Source organism: Crocuta crocuta, unplaced genomic scaffold (genome assembly GCF_008692635.1).
Source record: "Crocuta crocuta isolate KB4526 unplaced genomic scaffold, BGI_CrCroc_1.0 scaffold209, whole genome shotgun sequence".
Lineage (NCBI taxonomy): Eukaryota > Metazoa > Chordata > Mammalia > Carnivora > Hyaenidae > Crocuta > Crocuta crocuta.
The window spans coordinates 3,790,116-3,812,524 of NW_027551566.1; the positions used below are offsets into that span (position 1 = coordinate 3,790,116).

Consider the following 22,409-nt stretch of genomic DNA (forward strand, 5'->3'; position numbering starts at 1 on the left):
GAACTGCTCAAAACAGATATAAGCAGCATAACTGAACAAGATTTTAGAACAATAATCATAAAATTAAAAGCTGGGCTTGAAAAAAGCATAGAGGACAACAAAGAAACTATGGCTCCAAACAACATGGAGCATAAAAATAGGCATGATGAATTTATAAATGCTATAAATGAGATACATAATAAAATGGAGGTGTCCAATGAACAGACTGAAGAGGCAGAAAGGAGAATAAATGATTTAGAAGACACAAAAATAGAAACAGAAGAAACTGAGATAAAGAGAGAGAAGCTCTCTCTATCCAAAAACATGAAAGAAGAGTTCGAGAATTCAGCGATAAAATCAAACGGAACAATATCTGTATCATAGGAATCCCAGAGGAGGAANTACTAGAGCAGCCCTACAAGAAATCCTGAGGGGGACTCTCTGAGGAAAATGTTGCAAAGAATGCAAGATGCTAGAGATGCCACCACAAGCATGAATACCTCAACTGACACAATGACTCTAAACCCATATATTTCAAAAACACTGAATGTAAATGGGCTGAATGCTCCAATCAAAAGACATAGGGGAGCAGAGGGGATAAAAAAACAAAATCCATCCATTTGTTGTCTACAAGAAACACATTTTAGACTGGAAGACACGTTCAGATTAAAAGTAAGGGGATGGTATGGTATTGGCACAAAAACAGACACATAGACCAATGGAACAGAATTGAGAACTCAGAAGTGGACCCAAAAGTATACAGCCAACTGATCTTTGACAAAGCANACAAAGGTTTGCTCTCCTTCTTGGGGATGGTGAATTGTGAAGACTGCAATCATCATGGCCACCCTGAAGAATGCCAGCCTGAGGACAAGGCTAACACACATGGTGGAGAGCGGGGTTTGCCGAATCCCAGAGAAACAGTCACAGCAAACACAGAGGGAATGTAGCCCAAGCTGAATCTGAATTCATCATACCTCTGCATTCTTCAGTCATAAAGCAATAAACCTTGTTTCATTTAAGACAGTTGAGCTGGGTGGGGCTCCAAGTGGCTGGTGAGGAAATGCCTGAAAGCATGAGCACTGGGTGGGAGCACTGTGTGGGAGGGACAATTTTCTCTCTATTCAATCCTTAAAAATTAAGAGAAACAATATAAATTTAAAATAAAGTTTCAGTCACTAAAGAGAAAGGGAGTAAAAATAAATGCTCAATCTAACTAAATCAAAGGCCAACACATGAAAGCAACATAAGTGTCCACTGATAGATGAAAGCATAAAAAAGATATGGTCTAGGAGGGGCCTGGGTGGCTCAGTGGGTTGAGCATCTGACTCTTGATTTCAGCTCAGGTCATGATCCCAGGGTTGTGGGATCGAGCCCTGCATCAGGCTCCGTGCTGATTGTGAAGCCTGCTCTAGATTCTCTCTCTGCCTCTTCCCCTCCCCTGCTCGTATGCTCTAAATAATAATAATAATAAAATCATTTTAAAAAGATGTGATATATAAAAGATATGTATATACAATAGAATACTATTCAGCCATAAGAAGGAAATTCTGCCATTTGCAAGAACATGGATGGACATTAAGGGCTTTCAGTCAGACAGAAAAACACTAACGCTATACAATCTCACACATGGAATCTAAAAAACCAATCTCATAGATACAAAGAACAGACTGGTGGTTGCCAGAGGCAGGGGTGCAGAGAGGGTGAAATGGATGAAGCTGGTCAAAAGGTTCAAACTTCCAGTTGTAAGATAAATAAATTCTGGGATATAAAAAATGGCATAATGACCAAAGTTAACAATACTGTATCATATATTTGAAAGTTGCTAGGAGAGTAGCTCTTAAAAGTTCTCATCACAGAAGTGCCTAAGTGGGTGGTTAAGCATCTAACTCCTGATGTTGGCTCAGGTCACGATCTCACAGTTCATGAGTTCAAGCCCCAAGTTGGGCTCTGTATTGACAGCGCTGAGCCTGCTTGGGATTCTCTCTCTCTCTCCTTCTCTCTGATCCTCCCACCCCCCCTTCAAAAATAAATAAACTCTTAGTTAAATTATTTGTTTTTAAGAGAGCGTGCACACACGTATGCAAGCAGGGAGGAGAGGGAGAGAGGGAGAGGGAGGGAGAAGGAAGTGTGGGGGGAAAAGAGAGAAAGAGAGATAGGGAGAGAGAGAAACCCAAGCAGGCTCCACGCAGTCAATACAGACCCCAATATGGGGCTCAATCTCAAAAATCATGAGATCATGACCTGAGCTGAAATCAAGTCAGACACTTAACTGACTGAGCCACCCAGGTGAACCAAATAAATAAACTTAAAAAAAAAAAAGTTCTTATCACAATAAAAGTATAACTGTTAACTATGTGAGGTGATGAACATTAACTGAACTCAACACTGGTGATCATTCATAATATACACATATATCAAATCATCATGTTATACAACTAAAACTAACGCTAAAACTAACATATGTCAATTGTATCTCAGTAAAACTAGAAAACAATTTTAATTTTTTTCAAAAGCAAATTAAACTACTTTCAGTCTTAAAATTGCTGAAGTGACCCTGAGAATCTGAAAATAAAGCCTGGGTGGTTCAATTGGTTAAGTATTCGATTTCAGCTCAGGTTATGATCTCATGGTTTGTGGGTTCAAGCCCCACATCAGGGACTGCACTGACAGCTCAGAACCTGGAGCCTGCTTCAGATTCTGTGTCTCACCTCACTCTCTCTTTGCCCTCTCCCACCTGTGCTCTCTCTCTCTCTCAAAAATAAACTTTAAAAGAAAAAAAAAAGAAAGAAAATGTATTTATTAGCAATTTTTTTATGTTCCAACATCCCTTCAACTCTTGGGGATCTTTCTATATTGGAGCTGGAAGGCAAAAACTCAAAATTAACCAAAACACAGCAAGTGTATAAAACATGCTCTCTACATCTTGTTCCACCGAAGACCACAAAAGAGACAAAAAGCCAAAAGAGCAAGAAGACAATACTGATATTACTGTAGCTGTTTCTGAAAGTCTGAAGGATTTGGAAATAAACTGATTAAAACTCTTCACATAAATCATGTCAATTTTTCATCAAAAGGATCAAATGTATTATAACCCCACAAACTTAAATTGTGACCCATTATAAAATTATATTGTTAATAGTACATTGCTTCAGGCCCTTCACAAAATTAGCTGGACAAAATACACACCATTTCAAAAAGTAAAAGGAACACATAGGGTGCCTGGGTGGCTCAGTTGGTTAAGTGTCTGACTCTTGATTTTAGCCCAAGGTCATAATCTCACAGTTTGTGAGTTCGAGCCTCACATCAGCTCCACACTGACAGTGCAGAGCCTGCTTTGGATTCTCTCTCTCCCTGTCTCTCTGCCCCTCTCCCCACTCATGCATGTGCTTTCTCTCTCTCTCAAAATAAATAAATAAACTTTAAAAAAAAGTAAAAGGAACACAAAACACCCAATACTACACAAAACAGTCAGTCCTCTTTAAGGACTCAGATGAAAGCTCATTTGTTTTCATTTGGGCATTCCTTAACAAGCACTAGTGTTTGGCCACCTAAAATGCCTTCACTTACGCTCTTATGATATTCCTTGTGCTCATCCTTTCAAGGGACTTCAGTGCATTCCAAAATGTGTCTGAGATTACTCAGAAATGGGATGATTCTACAAACACCAATCAGAGGAAACAATGATGAAAGCATTTAATTCTCAGCTCAGCGAAGAAAAATAATTATTCAGAGGACTTGACTTAATTCTAATTCTGGGAAAAAACATGTTTGCAGCAAAGCCATGCAGAAGTAACCCGGCAGACACAGGATGGGGAAAAATACTGGAGACATCCATGACCCGACTTGTGAATGGAGCTCTAAACTTGGGTTATTTCCAGAAGAGGCAAACACATTTGCTCAAGTAGGACCCAAGTAAAGAATGGGATTTAAGGCAGGGGTGTCCTGATCACAGCAAAGAGACACCTTACACAAGAGGAGAATTAAGATAAAAGGAAATGCCAAAGCGGAATAGGAATATCAGTCTCCTAAAAGTAAGTACATCTGATGAGCTGATAATCCTCAATGTGGGGCTTTGCTACAGAACTTCAAAATCAGGCAGTAACTTTTATTACTTAAGGTTGAAAATGGATACAATAAATAAGGGATCGGGGTTTGTTTCCTCTAGAGAAAGTCAAAGTATAGGAGATACCACAGAGTTAACTATTGACAACTCTTAGATGTCTATAAAGGGTATGATAGCATCAAAGAAACTGCAGTTAGGTATTGAGACATTCTTAGAAAAGTCTCTCACTGAGATGTATTACCAAAGGAGGCTAAACATTCTAATAACTTTGAAGAAAAAGGCAAAATATGATGGTATTAAATGCGATCTGCCCTCCAGAAACCTGAAAAGAGACTAGAAATGAATGGCCCCCTTAAAAAGACACATAATTTCAGATTCATAACTCTCCCATACACCAAGATCACTATACCAAGGCATTTTCTAGACTAAATCTCAGTCAAACTAGGTTGGCATTCCCTCCAAAAAACAGCTAAGTAAAGACCTAAACCGTTGCTATCCAATATGATGGCCATTAAGCACACACAGCTATTGGGTACTTGGAATGCGTCTGGGCCAAACTAAGATGGGCTATATGTATAAACTACACACTAGATTTAGAAGACTTTAGCATAACAACAAGAATGAAAATTATCTCAATAACATTTTATATTGATTACAAGGTGAAATTATACTATTTTGGATATACCGAGTTAAATATATACACACACACACACACACACACACACACTTTTAAAATTACATTAAATACACACACACACACATATACACTTTTAAAATTAATTTCAGGGGCACCTGGGTGGTTCAGTCAGTTAAGCATCTAACTCTTGATTTCAGCTCAAGTCATGATCTCCTGGTTCGTGAATTCGAGCCCTGCATTGGACTCTGCGCTGATAAATGTGGAGCCTGCCTGGGATTGTCTCCTTTTCTCTCTGCCCCTTCCCTATTCACATTTTCTCTCTCTCAAAGTAAGTAATTATTTAATTAATTAAATTAAAATATAATTAAAAATAATTAATTGATTAATTAATTTCACTTGTTTCTTTTTACTTTTTTTAATATGGCTACTAGAAATTTAAAATGACACATGACTCGAGGGTGCCTGGGTGGCTCAGTGTGTTAAGGGTCTGACTTTGTCTCAGTTTGTGGGTTCGAGCCCCACATCAGGCTCTGTGCTGACAGCTCAGAGCCTGAAGCCTGCTTCAGATTCTGTGTCTCCCTCCCTCCCTGCTTCTCCCTCGCTCATGCTTTCTTTCTCTCTCAAAAATAAACATTAAAAAAACTTTTTTTAAATAAATAAATAAAATGACACATGACTCATATATGTACCTGCACTGTCCTCTCTATCAGACATCATAAGCAAGCAAAATTAAACACCACTATATCAAACACACTTCTGGGCAGCTAAATATTTCATATGTGAAAAGAAGAATGAAAAAGAGTGGGGCACCTTGGTGGCTCAGTTGGTGAAGCGTGACTCTTGATTTTGGCTCAGGTCATGAACTCACAGTTCATGGGATCAAGTCCCGCACGGGGCTCTGTGCTGACAGCAAGGAGCCTGTTTGGGATTCTCTCTCCCCCTCTCCCTGCCCCTCCCTCACATGTGCAGGCATCTGCTCTCTCTCAAAATAAATAAATAAGCATTAAAAAAAAAAACGAAAGAAAGAAAAAGAGTAAACAGTATCAGTGGCATTCAGAGGACTCCTACCACAACAGCAGTGGCAGCAGCCACTATGTTGTTTTAAGAATAAGCACAACAACAAACTTTCTGGAAAAGGAGATGCTAGAATGGCAGATTCTCTTTTTCGCCCTGCCTAGACATGTCCCAGAGACTCTCCTCCTGGGAGGACTCACCAGTCTGCCTACCTTGGATGAGCTCCGGCCTGTAGGTCTTACGTAGCTGCTCCAGGAAGCTGTTGTAAAAGCTCTCCGCCTGCTCCGTGGGCATTGCCAGGTGGAAGTCCGGCTTGTTCCCCTTGAGCACGCACTGGAGGGTGAACTGGCTGATGCACAGCACCTCATACTGTTTGTCCATCACACTCTTCGACCAGTGTTTCCCACTTTCATCCTCAAACACACGCAGGTTTAAAATCTTTCTGACCCTAAACAGAAAAACAGTGGTTAGGGAAACCTGAAGAATCATAAGCCCCCGACACATGCCATACACCCAAAGTGTCACCAGCATCCTGTCAAATAAGAACATAATGTGGACATACTATTGCATGTATTATATATATATATATGGAATTATATATGAGGATATAAGGAGCAAGTTATTTGGGCCTTGGGTGAGTTATTTATCCACCTCTATGCCTCAGTTTGCTCATCTGTAATATGGGATAGAAACAGATCTTCCTCATGAGGTTGTTCTGGGATGCCTTTTTTTTGTTTTGTTTTGTTTTTGGCCAGTACCTCTAATTCATAGCAGGTACCCATTGGAACTTGAGCTAAGAACAACCACTTGCTAACTGCTCCTTTAAGCTGGTGGATATGTCAAGACATGGGTCCAACCCTAATTTTTTTAAATGTTTTTTAAATTTATTTCTGAGAGGGAGGGAGAGAAAGCACGAGCAGGGGAGGGTCAGAGAGAGATGGAGATACAGAATCTCAAACAGGCTCCAGGTTCTGAGCTAGCTGCCAGCACAGAGCCCGACGTGGGGCTCAAACCCACAAACCGTGAGATCATGACCTGAGCTGAAGTCGGACGCTTAACTGACTGAGCCACCCAGGCACCCCAACTCCAATTTTTTTATAGAAGAATTCAATCTTTACACTGGAATAAATGATACCCCATTTTTACACCCTTCCTTGGAGCTACTCAAAATGAAAAACTGGGCCAACACCCTGGAAAAAACATATGGTTATTGCAAATATGCAAAAAGTCCTGGCGAAAGCCTCCTTGACAACTGTCATATGCCTCTTAAGCCCTAAGAGGGCATTCCTTATAAATGTGGATGACAAAGAACAGCCACTTTGGCAAGAAAGAGGATCAAGAAACATTTATTCCTTAGCAGGAATTAGGTTCCAAGTCTGATTTTCCACCTAATACAAAAGGGACAATTGGGTGGAATTATGCCCAGATATGGGCACCAACGGGCAGAATAAACAGATCCATACATCTGGAGTAAATGTGCCAAGTGATGCTGCAGGGGGTGGGGGAGGGTAAACATGGGGATGGAGAGGCTGCCTGTACTTAAAAGAGCCAGTCAGGCAACAGCAATGACAAACTACCTCAGTAAAAAGAGCACCAGCTTCCAAGTCAGGTAGCCAGGACTCTTTTTTTTTTTAATGTTTATTTATTTTCAAGAGACAGAGAGACAGAGCATGAGCAGGGGAGGGGCAGAGAGAAAGGGAAACACAGAATCCAAAGCAGGCTTCAGGCTCTGAGCTGTCAGCACAGAGCCCAACGCCAGGCTTGAACCCATGGACTACAAGATCATGACCTGAGCCGAACTCAGATGTTTAACTGACTGTACCACCCAGGCATCCAGGTAGCCTAGATTCTAATTTGAATTCAGGCTTTTTGCTAAATACACGTTCATGATCTTAGGCAAGTAACTGAATTATCTGAGCTCCAGATCCTATGTGTACAATGAATTGGACATTTTTAAAATGGATAAATGGTGCCCAGATCACACTGCTCAAACTGGAAACAGATATCATTCATGAGAAAAGAAGTTCAGTTTTGCATTAAGAGAATGGTTGATGGATATAACAGCAATTAAGGACATAGGCTGTTGGATTCAGCTCTGCTGCTGACTTAGTGGGTATCATCTGACAAATTACTCTTCCTCAGTCTCCTCATCTGAAACACACATACTACATCAAATGGGACAGATAAAAGTAACAGAGGAAACCTCACAGGAAGAGTATGTATATATGTATGTACATACATAATTCAAATAGCTAGGCAGGTAGATAGAAAGAAATACAGAGTTACAGATATAACTACTACATATCCCAAACAGAAAGGTCTTAGATTTTTTTAAAAATGTTTTTATTTATTTCTGAGATAGAGAAAGACAGCGTGAACAGGGGAAGGTCAGAGAGAGAGGGAGACACAGAATCTGAAACAGGCTCCAGGCTCTGAGCTAGCTGTCAGCACAGAGCCTGACACGGGGCTCGAACCCCCGAACTGTGAGATCATAACCTGAGCCGAAGTCGGACACTTAACTGACTGAGCCACCCAGTGCCCCCAGAAAGGTCTTAGAAATCCGCCTCTTACATGTGTTCCAGTTCCTTCTGTGTATCTTCCAGAGAAATACCCAGCAACACACAGATGCCTCGTCCAATAGCACTTATTTGCTCTCCTCCAACTAGAAAGGAAACAAAAGAGGAAAAAAAAACTCAGAACCAAACAAGTGTCATGATGCACTTTTAAGTAACCACAGGAATGTTTAAAAATCACACATACTTCTCATAACCTCTTTGGTAAAGTCAGTGGGTATTCAAAAATGAGCTTCATAAATGCAGTAAGACTACCAAGATTTAGGTCCTTTCTAATTTTATATTTGGAATGAACGAGTTGTTAATAACCAGTAAGCTAAATTTTAAGGCCACATTTTCTTCTGTGTTACCTTGGGTAGAATACCTTAAACTTTTCATGTTTGCCCATCTATAAAAACAGAAGAGTTTTCCTCCCCAGGGAATCCAGCCCAGCTATATTAATTCTCTGAAAGGAGATGCCTGCTTTTCTTGAGAATCAGCAAAAATGGTAACAGAATATACAGGCAGTACAAAATAATAAACATTTATGTCAGAAAAAGAAATTATTTTTCTACTCAATGCAAGAAGATAAATATACAAAAATCATAGTTTAAAAGTTAAGCTTCAAGTCAGCAAACTTCTATTATGTCCTAATTTAGTACTTAAGTTTGTATTCTAAGCCAATGAGCACCAAATCCCTTTCAATCATGTACCTCATCCAGAAAAAACAAATCTCTCAACATACATTCCAAACCTTTGTGTATGTATTTACAGTCAAATATATGCTCTATCACCATGAGACAGTATCTCAGTGCTGGTTCAGTTCTTAGGCCAAGACCCATCATTTTACAGTGAACCTAAATCCATATTTCAAGCACTAACCTTCATAACCATCCATTCTTTTGGCCAACTTTTTTGGCCAAACTGACATCTGGTTATTTTATCATCTATTAACCTAACATTCCAATCAGGAGAAGGGTCAACTCTGCCATTTTCTTGTTTGCTTCTGTTAGATAATAATATCTATAAATGTATCTGAAAAGGCACCATAGACTGTAACATGTTGTAATATCCAGTAAGCTAAGGAAAGAATGAGACCCCCCCCTTCCTTCACCTGTATGACAAGGGACCCCCTGACATGCAGATCCCAGGGAAGCATCAGCGTCAATGCATTCCAAACCAAATATCAATAAAGCTTAATTTCTCTTCTTTTAATGCTAAAAAATATTTTCTTCTGTGCCACTTTTCTTACAATGGACTATGAATGATTTACTGTCCTTTGAGCCAATGACTCAGAATCTGAAACAGGAATAATCTACCTGAAACAAGCAGTAAACAACTGGGGTGGCTGGCTTGTTGCTTTAGAACACTATCAAGCTTTATTTGTCCTTTAAATAAATCAGTATTATTTTCTTACAATATCAATATATTTTTAACATTTTCACCATAGTATGTTTTATTTTTAAAAAATAGTTTATTGTCAAGTTGATTTCCATATAACACCCAGTGCTCATCCCCACAAGTGCCCTCCTCCATGCCCATCATTCCCCTTCCCCTCCCCCCCATAGTATGTTTTAAAAGCTTAAAAAGAATGGTTGTTGAGTTGTACCCACCATTAAATTAATGTATATACAATATAAAAATTTTGGAAAATATAAAAAACAGGAATATAATATAAATATATTTTTATATTTATAAATATATATAAATAATATAAAATAAAATATATTTTATATTTATAAAAACAGAAAATATAAAAAACTTTTTTTCCTAAAAAGAACCTCCAAGCACTTCAAAAATTTCAATGATTTCCCTTCGTTATCTTCTCTATTTGTAGGTTTTACTTCCTATTTGTTTTCAATTACTATAATAATATACATAAATTTTTGTGCTCCATCCTTTCTCTTAACATTGCATAAGGATTTTTTCATGTTATAAGATTTTCCTAAGTATCTTTTAATAGTTGCATCCCATCAAGTGGAACAGTTGCATTCCATCCAATGGACCAACTAACCATCCCATTTGGCTGGATATATGGCTTGTTTCAAAATTTTCACTACAATAAATAACACCGTGCTGAAAATCTTCGAATACCAGACTTTATATTTTACAATTTAGAGTAGTTTTAGGTTCACAGCAAAATTGAGCAAAGGTATAGATTCCCCTGTACTCACTGCCCCCATAAATGCATAGCTTCCCCATTGTCAACATCCCCCACCACAGGGGAACATTCATTACAATTGATGAGCCCACACTGACACAACATTATCATTCATTCAAAGTCCATAGTTTACATTAGGGTTCATTCTTAATGTGATACATTCTGTAGATTTGTTGGACAAATATATAATGACATGTATCCACCATTACAGTATCATAGAGTAGTTTCAATGCCCTAAGAATTCTCCATGCTCTGCCTAATCATTCCTCTAAATCTTTTCCTATAATTAGGATTCTCAAAAGCAGAATTACTATTTAAAGTGATTCAAATCACTATCTGAGGAGTTTCAACATTTTTATGATGTATTATTATCTTAATAAGAAACAAATTATGCCCCAAAGCCTGTATATGACATAGTTTGCTGCTCTCTTATGCCAGCGTAGTTTTGTTCCCCACCTCCAGGAACAAGTAGAAGAAACAGAAGGTTCAAAAGAATCTTTTATTACAGACAGATGGATTTCCAAGGGAAAAAACTTGAGAATCGCCTTTTTAGACAACAGATCACAGGGCTAGAAAAGACACGAGATATTTGGTCAATTTCCCATATATACTGGCATCACCCCATCACCCCTGACCTCTTCTTTGAGAAGCATTCATAACCTCTCAAATTAACTCATTCAGACCCATTTCAAATCCTCTTCCCAACATGATTTTATTCAGATTTTAGCTGCTGAAGCTGAGGGATGGGACATGGTTACCACACTTCGCCGCCTGTGAACCAAATATGTTAAGTGCTCCATAATAAAGCTTTTAAAATTAGATTACCACAATAACCATGCTAAGGCATCAAAATGTGCTTGACCAATCTCACTGAGTCTGCCATATAATAAGATATGACTCCTAACATTGTACTCTGTCCCAACCATAAAATAAGAAGTGACATTTTAGAACCCCTGAAATAAAATGCCATTCATGTACAACCACATTTCAGTGAAGCCAGTCACTTTCTGAAGGAATCAGAAAATCTCTTTCCATTACAATTGAACTAGAAGTCCTGGCTAACTTGAAGGTCCCTCTAGCACTGAGAAAGAATTTCGTTTTATTTAACACCTTCCCACAATTAGTACCCATACCTTTTTTAAATACCCTTAACGTTTTTAACATGCAGGCTTGTTGGCTGGTTTTTAACTAAGCATACAATTTAAACAGTAAATTAAAATCACTCAAACAATTTAGCAAATCTCACAAAATACATGCTTTCAATATTCCAAATCAGCAGAATGAAGAGTTCAAGTAAGAGAAGATTAAAATTCTCCAAAGTTCACTCATTGGTGATGACCACATAGAGCAGAATGCAAAATTTTGCTCAAAAAAGGGAAAAAATCTCATTTATGAATTTTCCCAGTTTCCATGAATTTAAATATTAACCGAAATGCAAAAACAAAACAAAACAAAAAAACCCTTTGTTTTAAAATTCCATAAATCCCAATGCTATTCTGTCCCTTACTACTTCAGGACCATATCCAAAACCAGTTAAGAGAACAACTTAGAAATCACTAGGCAGGGTTGAAAAGTAGACTCTCTGATCTAAATATACGGTTTTGCTGGGTTTGGTTGTTTCTTCACGAGATTTTGTTGCTTTGTTTTTAGATTTATACTTTTGTGTACATAAGAACATATACTTGGTGTAGACTTGGCTAGAAGAAAAGGATATCTGGAATTACTTGTACTGAGACAATACTATAATTCTGCAAAAACAAACAGAAGTCTAGAAGACAATCTAAAATTAGTCATTAAATTTTTTTAACAACTTTTTTATCTTGGTTTGTTTTTAAAGCTACCTTATATACATTAATCAGCTGCACCCCTGATGTTCAAACTAGACTACAGTATATCCAACGATGACTAATGGTTGGGTGGCTTGTTCCACAAGAAACTGGTGGCAATGAGAAACATTTCATCCAGAATTCTTTAGCGTCTAACCCCATCCCTGCACGGTTAGGCGATTGTAAAGGTCCTGGGGCGGGGAACATTCTATCTAGTCTGGGCGCTGGTCACGTGTGCATAACTGTCACAACTCAACCATATGGAAAACTCTTCATATCTGCGCATTTTATTGGCAGTCAAGCTCCATAAAAACTGGGACATGTAGACAATGGGCAAAAATGGGAAATTTAAAATAGAACGTTATAAAGGGGAGAGGGGGGTCCTTGCTATGGAAATGCTGCCTACGTGTTGTTTGTGCAACATTCCACCGAAGAACGGGCCATGGGGATGCTCGGAGATTCTGCCACCGGGTACTCAGGCCCAAAACCAAAACAAAAAAGGTAATAATGAGGCGCGTTTATCGTGAACATTGCAGCCAGGGCCGCGCCAAGGCTCGCCGGGCACGTGGACGGCGCTGCAACCGCGGCGACGCCCGGAGCCGGCCGGAGGACTCCAGGCTGCGGGGGCCGAGCTCGCCAGGGCCCTTGGCGGCCGGAGGGGCCCCGGGGACGGCGCGGGGGAACCCTTGTGGGGGCGGCTGGGGACAGCCGGGAGCGGGGTCAGAGGTGGCTCCTCCCGGGCCCGGCCCCGGCCCCGCCCGACTGACCTGTGACGCTGGCCCGGGTGACGCGCTGCACCACGGCTTTCATGGCGGCGGCTGGGGCGAGTGGGGCGGCGCCGCGCTCCTNGAGGGCCCAGTCAGACCCGGTTGGCGGCGGCCCTCCTACGTTGGCCACGCCCATCCACAGGTTGGCCTTGTGAGCATGGGTCACGCCCACCTGGCGATAGGCCCCGCCCCTTCCTCGGTCCAGCCCCAGCCACAGGTGGGCCCAGCTCGGACCCTGGGACCCAGAAACCCCCGCCCGGGCGCCACCCCCTACCCGGACTCAGTTGTGCCCAAACCGCAGTTTCTGCACAGGATGTTTCTCACATCTCCGATCATTAGCCAACCATCCCTAAATCCCAGCTTTGTTCTGAATCCTAATCCTGTGGTCCTCCTTCCAACCCTCTGTCCTGATGTTCCCAAATTCCTTTTCCCTTGTTTTCCTGCCTCAGTGCTTCTCAGAAACTAGACAGAAGAGAATCGCTGCCTAAAATAGCCATTTAACTACAGTATGTAAGTATTCATTCGACTTAACCATGCCTGGTAGTGCCGAGACACATGATCCTGTAATACTCATTCCTCTAATACTAATACTTAGCAGCTCCCCCACCCAGGGTTGTTAGAGGAAGTTTAAATAAAATAGACTGTGTAAAAATGATTTGAAAGTCGCAAAGGACTGTACAAGTATTACCCTAACAAATTATTATCACTGATAAAAATAAGCCCCTTTCCAAGTGCCTTCTTCTCAAAGCCCTCTAATAGTATTAGTGGGTGTAGAGTAATGACGTTCAGAACAGGTACCCCAAAACATGGCACCTTGTCATATTGAATACGTTAACGGAGCTTGAGAAAAAGGCAGAAGCAGGAAAGTCACTCTGACCTTCCCCCTACCTTTTCTCCCCTGAAACAGGTCATAAACCCTTGTGTGAGAGGTGCACTCTTATCTCCAAAGACAAAGGAATGGCAAAAACAAACAGGCCTTGCGAAGTTTCCCTCAGTTGACTATGCTTACCTCGTATTCCTTGGCCTATCATATTCCTCCATGATGTCTGCTCTTCATCAAAAATAGCATAAGACGGGGGCCTGGGTGGCTCAGTCTGTTGGGCGTCTGACTTTGGCTCAGGTCATGATCTCAGGGTTCATGGATTCAAGCCTTGTGCTTGAAGAGCGTTGGGCTCTGTGCTGACAGCTCAGAGCCAGGAGTCTGCTTTGGATTCTGTGTCTCCCTCTCTCTCTGCCCCTCCCCTGCTCACACTCTGTCTCTCTCTCTCTGTCAAAAAATAAATAAACAGTAAAAAAATTTAATAAAATAATAAATAAATAGCATAAAAATACACAGGTCTGTTTCTTTGGGTCTTCATTTTCTTATGAAGGCTCCCTGTCATGTAAAAGTTAAATAAATTTGTGTACTTTTCTCCGTCTCTCAAAATAAAATAAATAAACTTAAAATTTTTTTTAAAGCTTGAAAGGGGTCTTGAGATAAAATGATTAAGCTCTGCTGATTTAATGTAAATAATTTTCAGATTTTAAGTTTTTCTCACTCTTAGGGTCTCTGGCTGGGTCTGACACTTAAATTAACAAAGATTAACAGGAGAAACAGTGGCGGGGGGGGGTGTGGGGGGAAGGAGGCAGAGGCAGAAAGAGAGGGGTACAAAGGATCTGAAGAGGGCTCTCTGCTGAGGGCTCAAACTTACAAACCGTGAGATCATGACCTGAGCTGAATCAGTTAAGCAGCCGACTGAGCCACCCAGGTGCCCCATATTTTTAGATGTTTCAAAGAAACTCCATCCCCAGTGACTCCCAAGATCAATTGTCATATGGTCTACCGACTGAGCCAGCAAGGCACCCTACATCAAGACCGCTTTACATTACTAAAAACACTCCAAATAGCTTTTGCTTATCTAGCTTATATCCAAAGAGATTTACTGTATTAGAAATTAAAACTAAGAAAAATTGTTAAATATTGACTTCTAAAACACTTAAAAACGACACTAATAAGGGACGCCTGGGTGGCTCAGTCAGTTGAGCATCCAACTCTTGATACCAACTCAAGTCATGATCTCATGGTCATGCTGGGCATGGAATCTGCTTAAGATTCTCTCTCGCTCTTCCTTCCTCTCTCTCTCTCTCTCTCCCAAAAAAAGCAACAACAACAATAATAAATTGATTATAAATTAACATTAGAGCAATGAGGTCATTACATACCATGGAACCTCTGGAAAACTCCATTGTACATTCCTTTTTTAAAAAATATTTTTTATTTATTTTTGAGAGTCACAGACAGCGCGAGCAGGGGAGGGTTGGAGAGAGAGGGAGACACAGAATCTGAAGCAGGCTCCAGGCTCTGAGCTAGCTGTCGGCACAGAACCCGACACAGGGCTCGAACCCACAAACTGTAAGATCATGACCTGAGCCAAAGTCAGACACCCAACCGACTGAGCCACCCAGGTGCCCCTCCATTGTACATTCCTGAAGGAGTAAGAATGAAAAAGACAGATATTGTCTATATATTATCATAAAAATATTTGGAAATCACAGATCCTCTAAAGGGACACTTTGAGAGCTATTGGATTTAATAATGACATTAAGTCAATATTAATTTCCTGATTTGTGTGTAAGAGAACATCTTTGCTTCTAGAAAATACACATTGAAGTATTTGGAGGTAAAGGCATATCATACCTCGAATTTACTCTCAAATGTTTGGAGAAAACTAATATATACAGAGAGAATAAAGAGAGAATGATAAAGCAAATGAACTACAATGTTGACAACTTGGAACGGAGGGGAAGGGGAGAGTACTTACTTTTTTGTAAGTTGGAAAATATTTCAAAATAAAACGTTTTAGAGGTGCCTGGCTATCTCAGTGGGCGGCGCATGCAACTCTTGATCTCAGGGCTGTAAGTTTGAGCCCCAAGTTGGGTGTAGAGATTACTTAAAATCTTAAGGGGTGCCTGGGTGGCTCAGTCAGTTAACCACCTGACTCTTGATTTTGGGTCAGGTCATGATTTCATGGTGTGTGAGATGGAACCCACTTCAGGCTCTGCACTAAGTGTGGAGACTGCTTAACAGTTCTCTCCCACCCTCTCTCTCTGCCCCTGCCTTGCTTGCTCTCTCTCTCTCTCAAAAAATAAAAATAAATTTAAAAATTTTAATAAATAAATAATAAAATCTTTATAAATAAGTAAATAATAAAAGGTTTTAGGGACACCTGGATGGCTCAATCAGTTACGTATCTGTCTCTTGGTTTCGGCTCAGGTGATGATCTCCCTATTGGTGGGTTGGAGCCACATTGGGCTCCGTGCTGACAGTGCAGAACCTGCCTAGGATTCTCTCTCTTTCGCTCTCTCTGCCCCACCCCCTTTCCCTCTCAAAATAAATAAATAAACTTGAAAAAGGTTTTAAAAACATACCAAAACACCTGGGTTCTTTTTTATATTTATTGAACTCAAAAAGATCAACATCAGAGGCAGAAATATCTAGCAGCACCTCTTCTGGGGGCCTCCTCCCCTCTGCACACATTCTTTGACTTCTCAATTGCCATTCTCCTGGGAGTTCCATCCTTTCCTGGACTTCTTCCATCTCCAACTTCTGCTTGTGACAGGCCCCTGATGGATGGGCCCTGTGCTCCCTGGCTTTTCTCTCTATTCTCATCTTTTTAAATTTCACCTTCATGCTACCGACTCTCACATTTTCATTGCCACTCCAAACATCTCCTGTGACCTTCTGCTTCCAAAGACCCTCTTCACATCTCCAGTTCCATGAATCACAGATGCCACAAAGTAAATAGATTTTAAATGGAATTCAGGACTTACACCCCTGTTGTATAATAATTTGGCCTTTGTTCTGGGTTTCTGGCATAGAGCTGCTATAATCCTCAGAATTTCCCTAGTGATAGGAGTGTGTTTGTTATTCATGCCCCTTGATCACACCTGACTTTATGCTATTAAGCCAGTTCAAGACAGAAGCTGGTCACCAGAAAGACCCATCATGGGAGTCATTGTGGCAAATTATCAAACCTGAGGGAGTATAGAAACACCCAAATTTGTAAACAGTTGGTCAGAAGTACAGGTGGCTTGGGGACCTCTAAAGTGCATCTGGCAACTGAAGTAAGAGCAGTCTTGTTAATGTTTCTGGGCAGGGTCTGGGCGAAGTCTGATTAGTGCCAGGAGCAAACTACAATATACTAGTTGGTGTTATAATAATTCCTCAAAAGGAAAAATAAGACAAAAAGAGAGAGGGAGATAAACCACAAGAGACTCTTAAATATAGAGAACAAACTGAGAGTTGCTAGAGGGAGTATTGGGTGGTAGGTGGGCTAAATGGGTGAGGGGCATTGAGGAGGGCACTTGTTGGGATGAGCACTGGGGGCTGTATGTAGGTGATGGATCACTAAATTCTACACCTGAAATCATTACTACACTATATGTTAACCAACTTGGATTTAAATAAAATTTTAAATTTTAAAAACCAAAAACACACTTGTTTGTATCCAAACCCTTTGCGGTATGGTTGTGATCGCCTGTGTGTAGAAGTGCAGTCTCTTGGGGCGCCTGGGTGGCTTAGTCGGTTAAGCGTCCGACTTTCGCTTAGGTCACGATCTTGCAGTTCGTGGGTTTGAGCCCCGCGTCAGGCTCTGTGCTGGCTGCCAGCTCAGAGCCTGGAGCCTGTTTCAGTCTGTGACTCCCTCTCTCTCTGACCCTCCCCTGCTCACGCTGTCTCTCTCTCTGTCTCCTAGAAATAAAATTTAAAAAAAAATTAAAAAAGAAAAAAAGAAGTGCAGTCTCTTTCTCTACTTCCTGAAATTAGACCAATCAGGTGACCCAATTTCAGTCACAGAATGGCACCATTTTGAAGCCTAGCGTCAAGAAAACTTGAAAGGTGAGACATCCAGAGTAGCAAAGTAAGGAGCTTGGTGGGCTCTTCCCCCAGCAAAACAGCACTTTAACTAATGAAAATTAAAAACCAAACAATTTTTTCAAGTCTCTAAGAATTGTCCATATGATTTCACTCATATGCGGGATTTAAGAAACAAAACAAATGAGCAAAGTGGGGAGAGGGAAGGGAGAGAGCTGGCTACACAGGTGATGGGAATTCAACACTATATTGTGACTGTGATTCAACACTAGATTGTACATCTGAAACTATTATTACCCTGTATGTTAACTGGGAATTAAATAAAAACTTAAAAAAACAAAGAATAACTCCCCAAGCCCTTCACCACCTGGACCATCCCTATCTAAATCAATGGTTCCTCTATTTACTTGAGCCATAAGTGATTCATAATTGCTCTTTCCCTCTCCCCATGTTACTAATCCATCAACAAATCTTCCCACTCTCCAAAACATACCTGCAAGTGACCTCTTCTCTCCACTGCCATGTCATCCAGTCATCCATGCTCCCTGTCATCCCTCATCTGGATTTCTACCACAGCTCTCTTACTTGTCTCCCTACCCATCCCCAACCCCCTCTCCAAACAGAGATAAAAGTGATGTTCCTAGAGTATAAAATCTTCACTTTTCACGCTCCTCCAGTCTTCTTTGGATTTCTCAAACAAATCCATTCATTCCTACCTCAGGACTTCAGCATCTGTTGGGCCACCATCTAGAATATTCTCCCCCCATTCTCTATACATCTTGCCCCTCTCCTTCCACTAAGTTTTCAGCTCAAACCTCCTCCTCAGACAGATCTTCCCTGACCACACAGACAAAAGTGTTCCTGTTCCCTGTGATTCCCTATCACCATCTCTGTGATTTTCCCCTCAAACTCTGATAACTATCAATTACTCTAGCACCTAATTAAGCTGTGTTCTATTCATGTCTCTCATGCTTATCCTTGTATCCTAAGCATCTAACAGTACTCAGAGCTCAGATAATTTTGTTCCATGAATAAATGTTGTGTGAACATGACTTTTTGGTTAACAGTGTGTCATAGACTGACAGCATGGCTGTGACTATTCTAGGCGTTCTACCCAGATGCAATGTCCAGAGGTACAGAAGACCATCTCTTCCTGGTGCTTCCTCTGAAGCTAGGACATCTTGCCCAGAAGCCCCTCCCTCTTGGCTAGCCAGAATGAGATTACATAACCATGCTTAACCCAATTATTGGAAGAGAGATAGGACATGCCCCACCCCACCCCCACATGATTGGCTCAGACAAGAGTTTCTTTCCTGGGGGCATATAGCCCTCTGGGGGGTTACTGGAGATGTGTGTAAAGAGGGGGGTCAGGAGCTATCACAATGTCTGGACTTTGTTACTGGCATTTAGTGACCAGAAAATTTGAAATGCTAAGGCTTTTGCAACACCTAGGGCAGCAGACAAACTGGACTGTCCCATCACGGTGCCAGCAGTCCCCCTTTGAGAAACACGAACACCTGGACCAACCAGGACCTGCCCTCCAGGACTGGGCCAGTCCCCCTAAAGAACAAGATGGGGTGGATTCATGGGTCTGTAAGCAGGAATGGAGGTTGGGTAGGCAGTCAGCAATGTCTACCAAAAGGTCATTTTCAGCTGGATGCCATGTTGCCCACTTTTTATTGAAGAGGCTTCTGCCTGAATATTTTCAGTTATCACCTTAAATTCTTGAATATAGGATTGCTGAATCAAAAGATATGCCATTTTGCATTTTGATACACTGCTGAAATGTACTGCTAAGGTATGTTAACACCAGTGTAAGCACTATTTCAGAAGACAGGCAAGGTCCATGCGACAAACACTCCATGGGTACGACACTGAAGAGAGCCAAGCAGCCCACAGGACTATAGGAGGGGATTGGACTTTCAAGAAGGAAGGTGTTCACACTTGAGTTTCTGGACCACCTAAGATATATTTTACTCCTGATAATGGTAGCATGTGCACAAAGCACTTTCTCATTGGAAAGTTATAATCCTGTCAGCAAACAGGGTAGATATTATGTCTCTTCATCAGAAGGAAATGAGGCTCAGAAAATTAGAGATTTTTCTGTCATGGAAATATGAGATTCAATTTTTTTTAATGAATTAATGGGGGATGGGGGAGAGGGGAAGGGGGTGATGGGCATGGAGAAGGGCACTTGTGGGGATGAGCACTGGGTGTTATATGGAAACCAACTTGACAATTAACTATGAAAGAAAAGAAATTAATAAATAAATAAACAAAAACAAAAAAACAGAATACGCTAAAAAATAAAAATAAAAAAATAAAATGAATTAATGGGTAGATGAGATCTGCTAGAGTTACATCAACTGTAACAGAGCCTCAAGTCACAGTGGCTTAAACATCACAGAAATTCATTCTTTTTCTCATAGATCCTAGACTAGTATGGTCCCCCACAGAGCCAGAGAAGAGAATTCCTTTCATTTCATTGTTGTTCTTTTCTTTTCTTTAAGACTTTTATTGTTAAGTAATCTCTACACACAATGTGGGGCTCCAGCTCACAACCCTGAGATTTGTACAAGCTACCAACTGAGCCAGCTAGGCACCCCTTGATTTGTTGTTCTACCATTCTTTAGGAGTTGTCTTTATCTGATGGTCTAGTCAGATGGCTCAGGCCCATCTCCTTGCCCCTCCAGTGGGAGGGGCTCAGGAAGGGGAGCACATGCCCAGGAACTGGCTCATCACTCACTCACACCCTGTTACAGATGGGACCCACTTTCCTTTCAAAGAGGCTGCAGACTTTAGCAAATACTCCTGTGGAAGAAAAAGTCAATAGTCTCTGCCACAAATTCCAAACAGGAGTACTCTTCTGAAGACATCGTATTAATGAACTGTCCATTTCCAATCATTTTAAATAGAAGATATTATTGACCTGATATAAATCCAAGACAAAGACATAACTGTTCATCCCAGAACCTGTGAGTTGTGCACAAAATAATTACTTTTACATTCCCTCTAGGGTGGTGACTATAGTAGGTACTCTATGGATGTGACATGAATAGGTGAATGAATAAATGAAGAAAGAGTAAGTGAAAAATGAACTGGTGAGCTTTTTCTTCTGAGTTAGTTGTGCTATGAAATGTCTTTTGTGTAACAGTAATATCTGGATAGGACATATTTTAGCAACTAGAAATACATGTAATACTAAAAATTCTCTTTGCATATTCAGCCTTTCTCTGATAATACAGGATGCTGCTATGTCCCAAATCACCAACTACCATTCTATTAGGTAGCATGTAACATAGCCAATGGATAGAATATGTGGCCAAATTGCTAATTATTCTAAATTCACTGAACTTTTTTTTAAGTAGGTTCCACACCTAGCACAGGGCTCAACACGGGGCTCAAATTCCTGACCCTGAGATCAAGACCTGAGCTGAGATCAAGAGTCAGATTCTTAACGGACTGAGCCACCCAGGTGCCCCTGGACTTCTGTTTTTAATAGAACCATGATGGAGGGGCACCTGGGTGGCTCAGTCCGTTAAGCGTATGACTTTGGCTCAGGTCATGATCTCACGGTTTGTGGGCTCAAGACCCACAGAGCCTGGAGCCTGCTTCAGATTCTGTGTCTCCCCTTCTCCCTGACCCCCCCCCACCACTTGCACTCTGTCTCTCTCTCTGTCAAAAATAAATAAACATTTAAAAAAACTTGGAACCCTGTTGGTAGTTTTTCATTTGTGGCCTGGCTCTCAGAACAGCATAAAACGTGTATGTTGGTAACTTGCACTTTTTGGCATTTGGATTCTAGAAAAAATGAAGTTTTCTGTTTCTTTTCAAAGCTTATAATCAATAGCTCCCTCTCTGCTTTATGAGAGAAGGTTGCTATAATGCCAAAAACTTAAGCTCTGTTGCCGGAAAACCCTTACTTTCTGTCCTAGCTCTGTCCCTTTCTGTGTGACCTGAGCAAATATGGTTTTACCTCATTTGGCCTCAGTCTTCTTATCTGTAAAGTGAGGATCTTATCCGGATTGTGGTGAGGAGTAAACATAATACAGGAGATCTCAAAAAAATGATCTTGAAGCAAATAACCTAAGCATATTTTTACAATTACATATATCCATCATATCTGTCTGGGCCATATCTGTCATTTTGGAAATGATGATAGATCATGTAATTCATCTTAAAAGTCTAATTCAATGCTTAAAATTCTCTCTCTCTCTTTTCCTCTCTCCCCAGCTTGCATTCTCTCTCTCTAAAAAAAAAAAAGAAAAGAAAAGAAAAGAAAAAAAAAACAGAAATTTTAAAAAAAAGTCTACTTCAGGGTAAAGCAGAGCTCCCTTGAGTGTTTAAAGCCCAACACTCTGGGGGCACCTGGGTGGCTCAGTCAGTTGAGCGTCCGACTTTAGCTCAGGTCATGATCTCATGGTTCATGAGTTCAGGCCACGCGTTGGGCTCTGTGCTGACAGTTCAGAGCCTGCAACCTGCTTCGGATTCTGTGTCTCCCTCTCTCTATGCTCCTCCCCCATTCATGCTCTGTCTCTCAAAAATAAGTAAACGT

The 22,409-nt window shown here is 40.8% G+C and overlaps 1 protein-coding gene across 1 annotated transcript in view; it reads right to left on the minus strand.

Annotated features, from left to right (window-relative positions):
* The window catches only part of DTD1 (D-aminoacyl-tRNA deacylase 1), a 184,424-nt gene extending 171,347 nt beyond the window's left edge, over positions 1-13,077 (minus strand). The window contains exons 1-3 of the mRNA XM_077750161.1: positions 13,003-13,077; positions 8,268-8,358; positions 5,909-6,144 (exon numbers count right to left, since the gene is read on the minus strand). Of these exons, the coding sequence (XP_077606287.1) occupies positions 5,909-6,144; positions 8,268-8,358; positions 13,003-13,045 (370 nt within the window). The 5' untranslated portion in view covers positions 13,046-13,077. The remainder of the gene's footprint in view (positions 1-5,908; positions 6,145-8,267; positions 8,359-13,002) is intronic.
* Between the last annotated feature and the right edge of the window lie 9,332 nt (positions 13,078-22,409).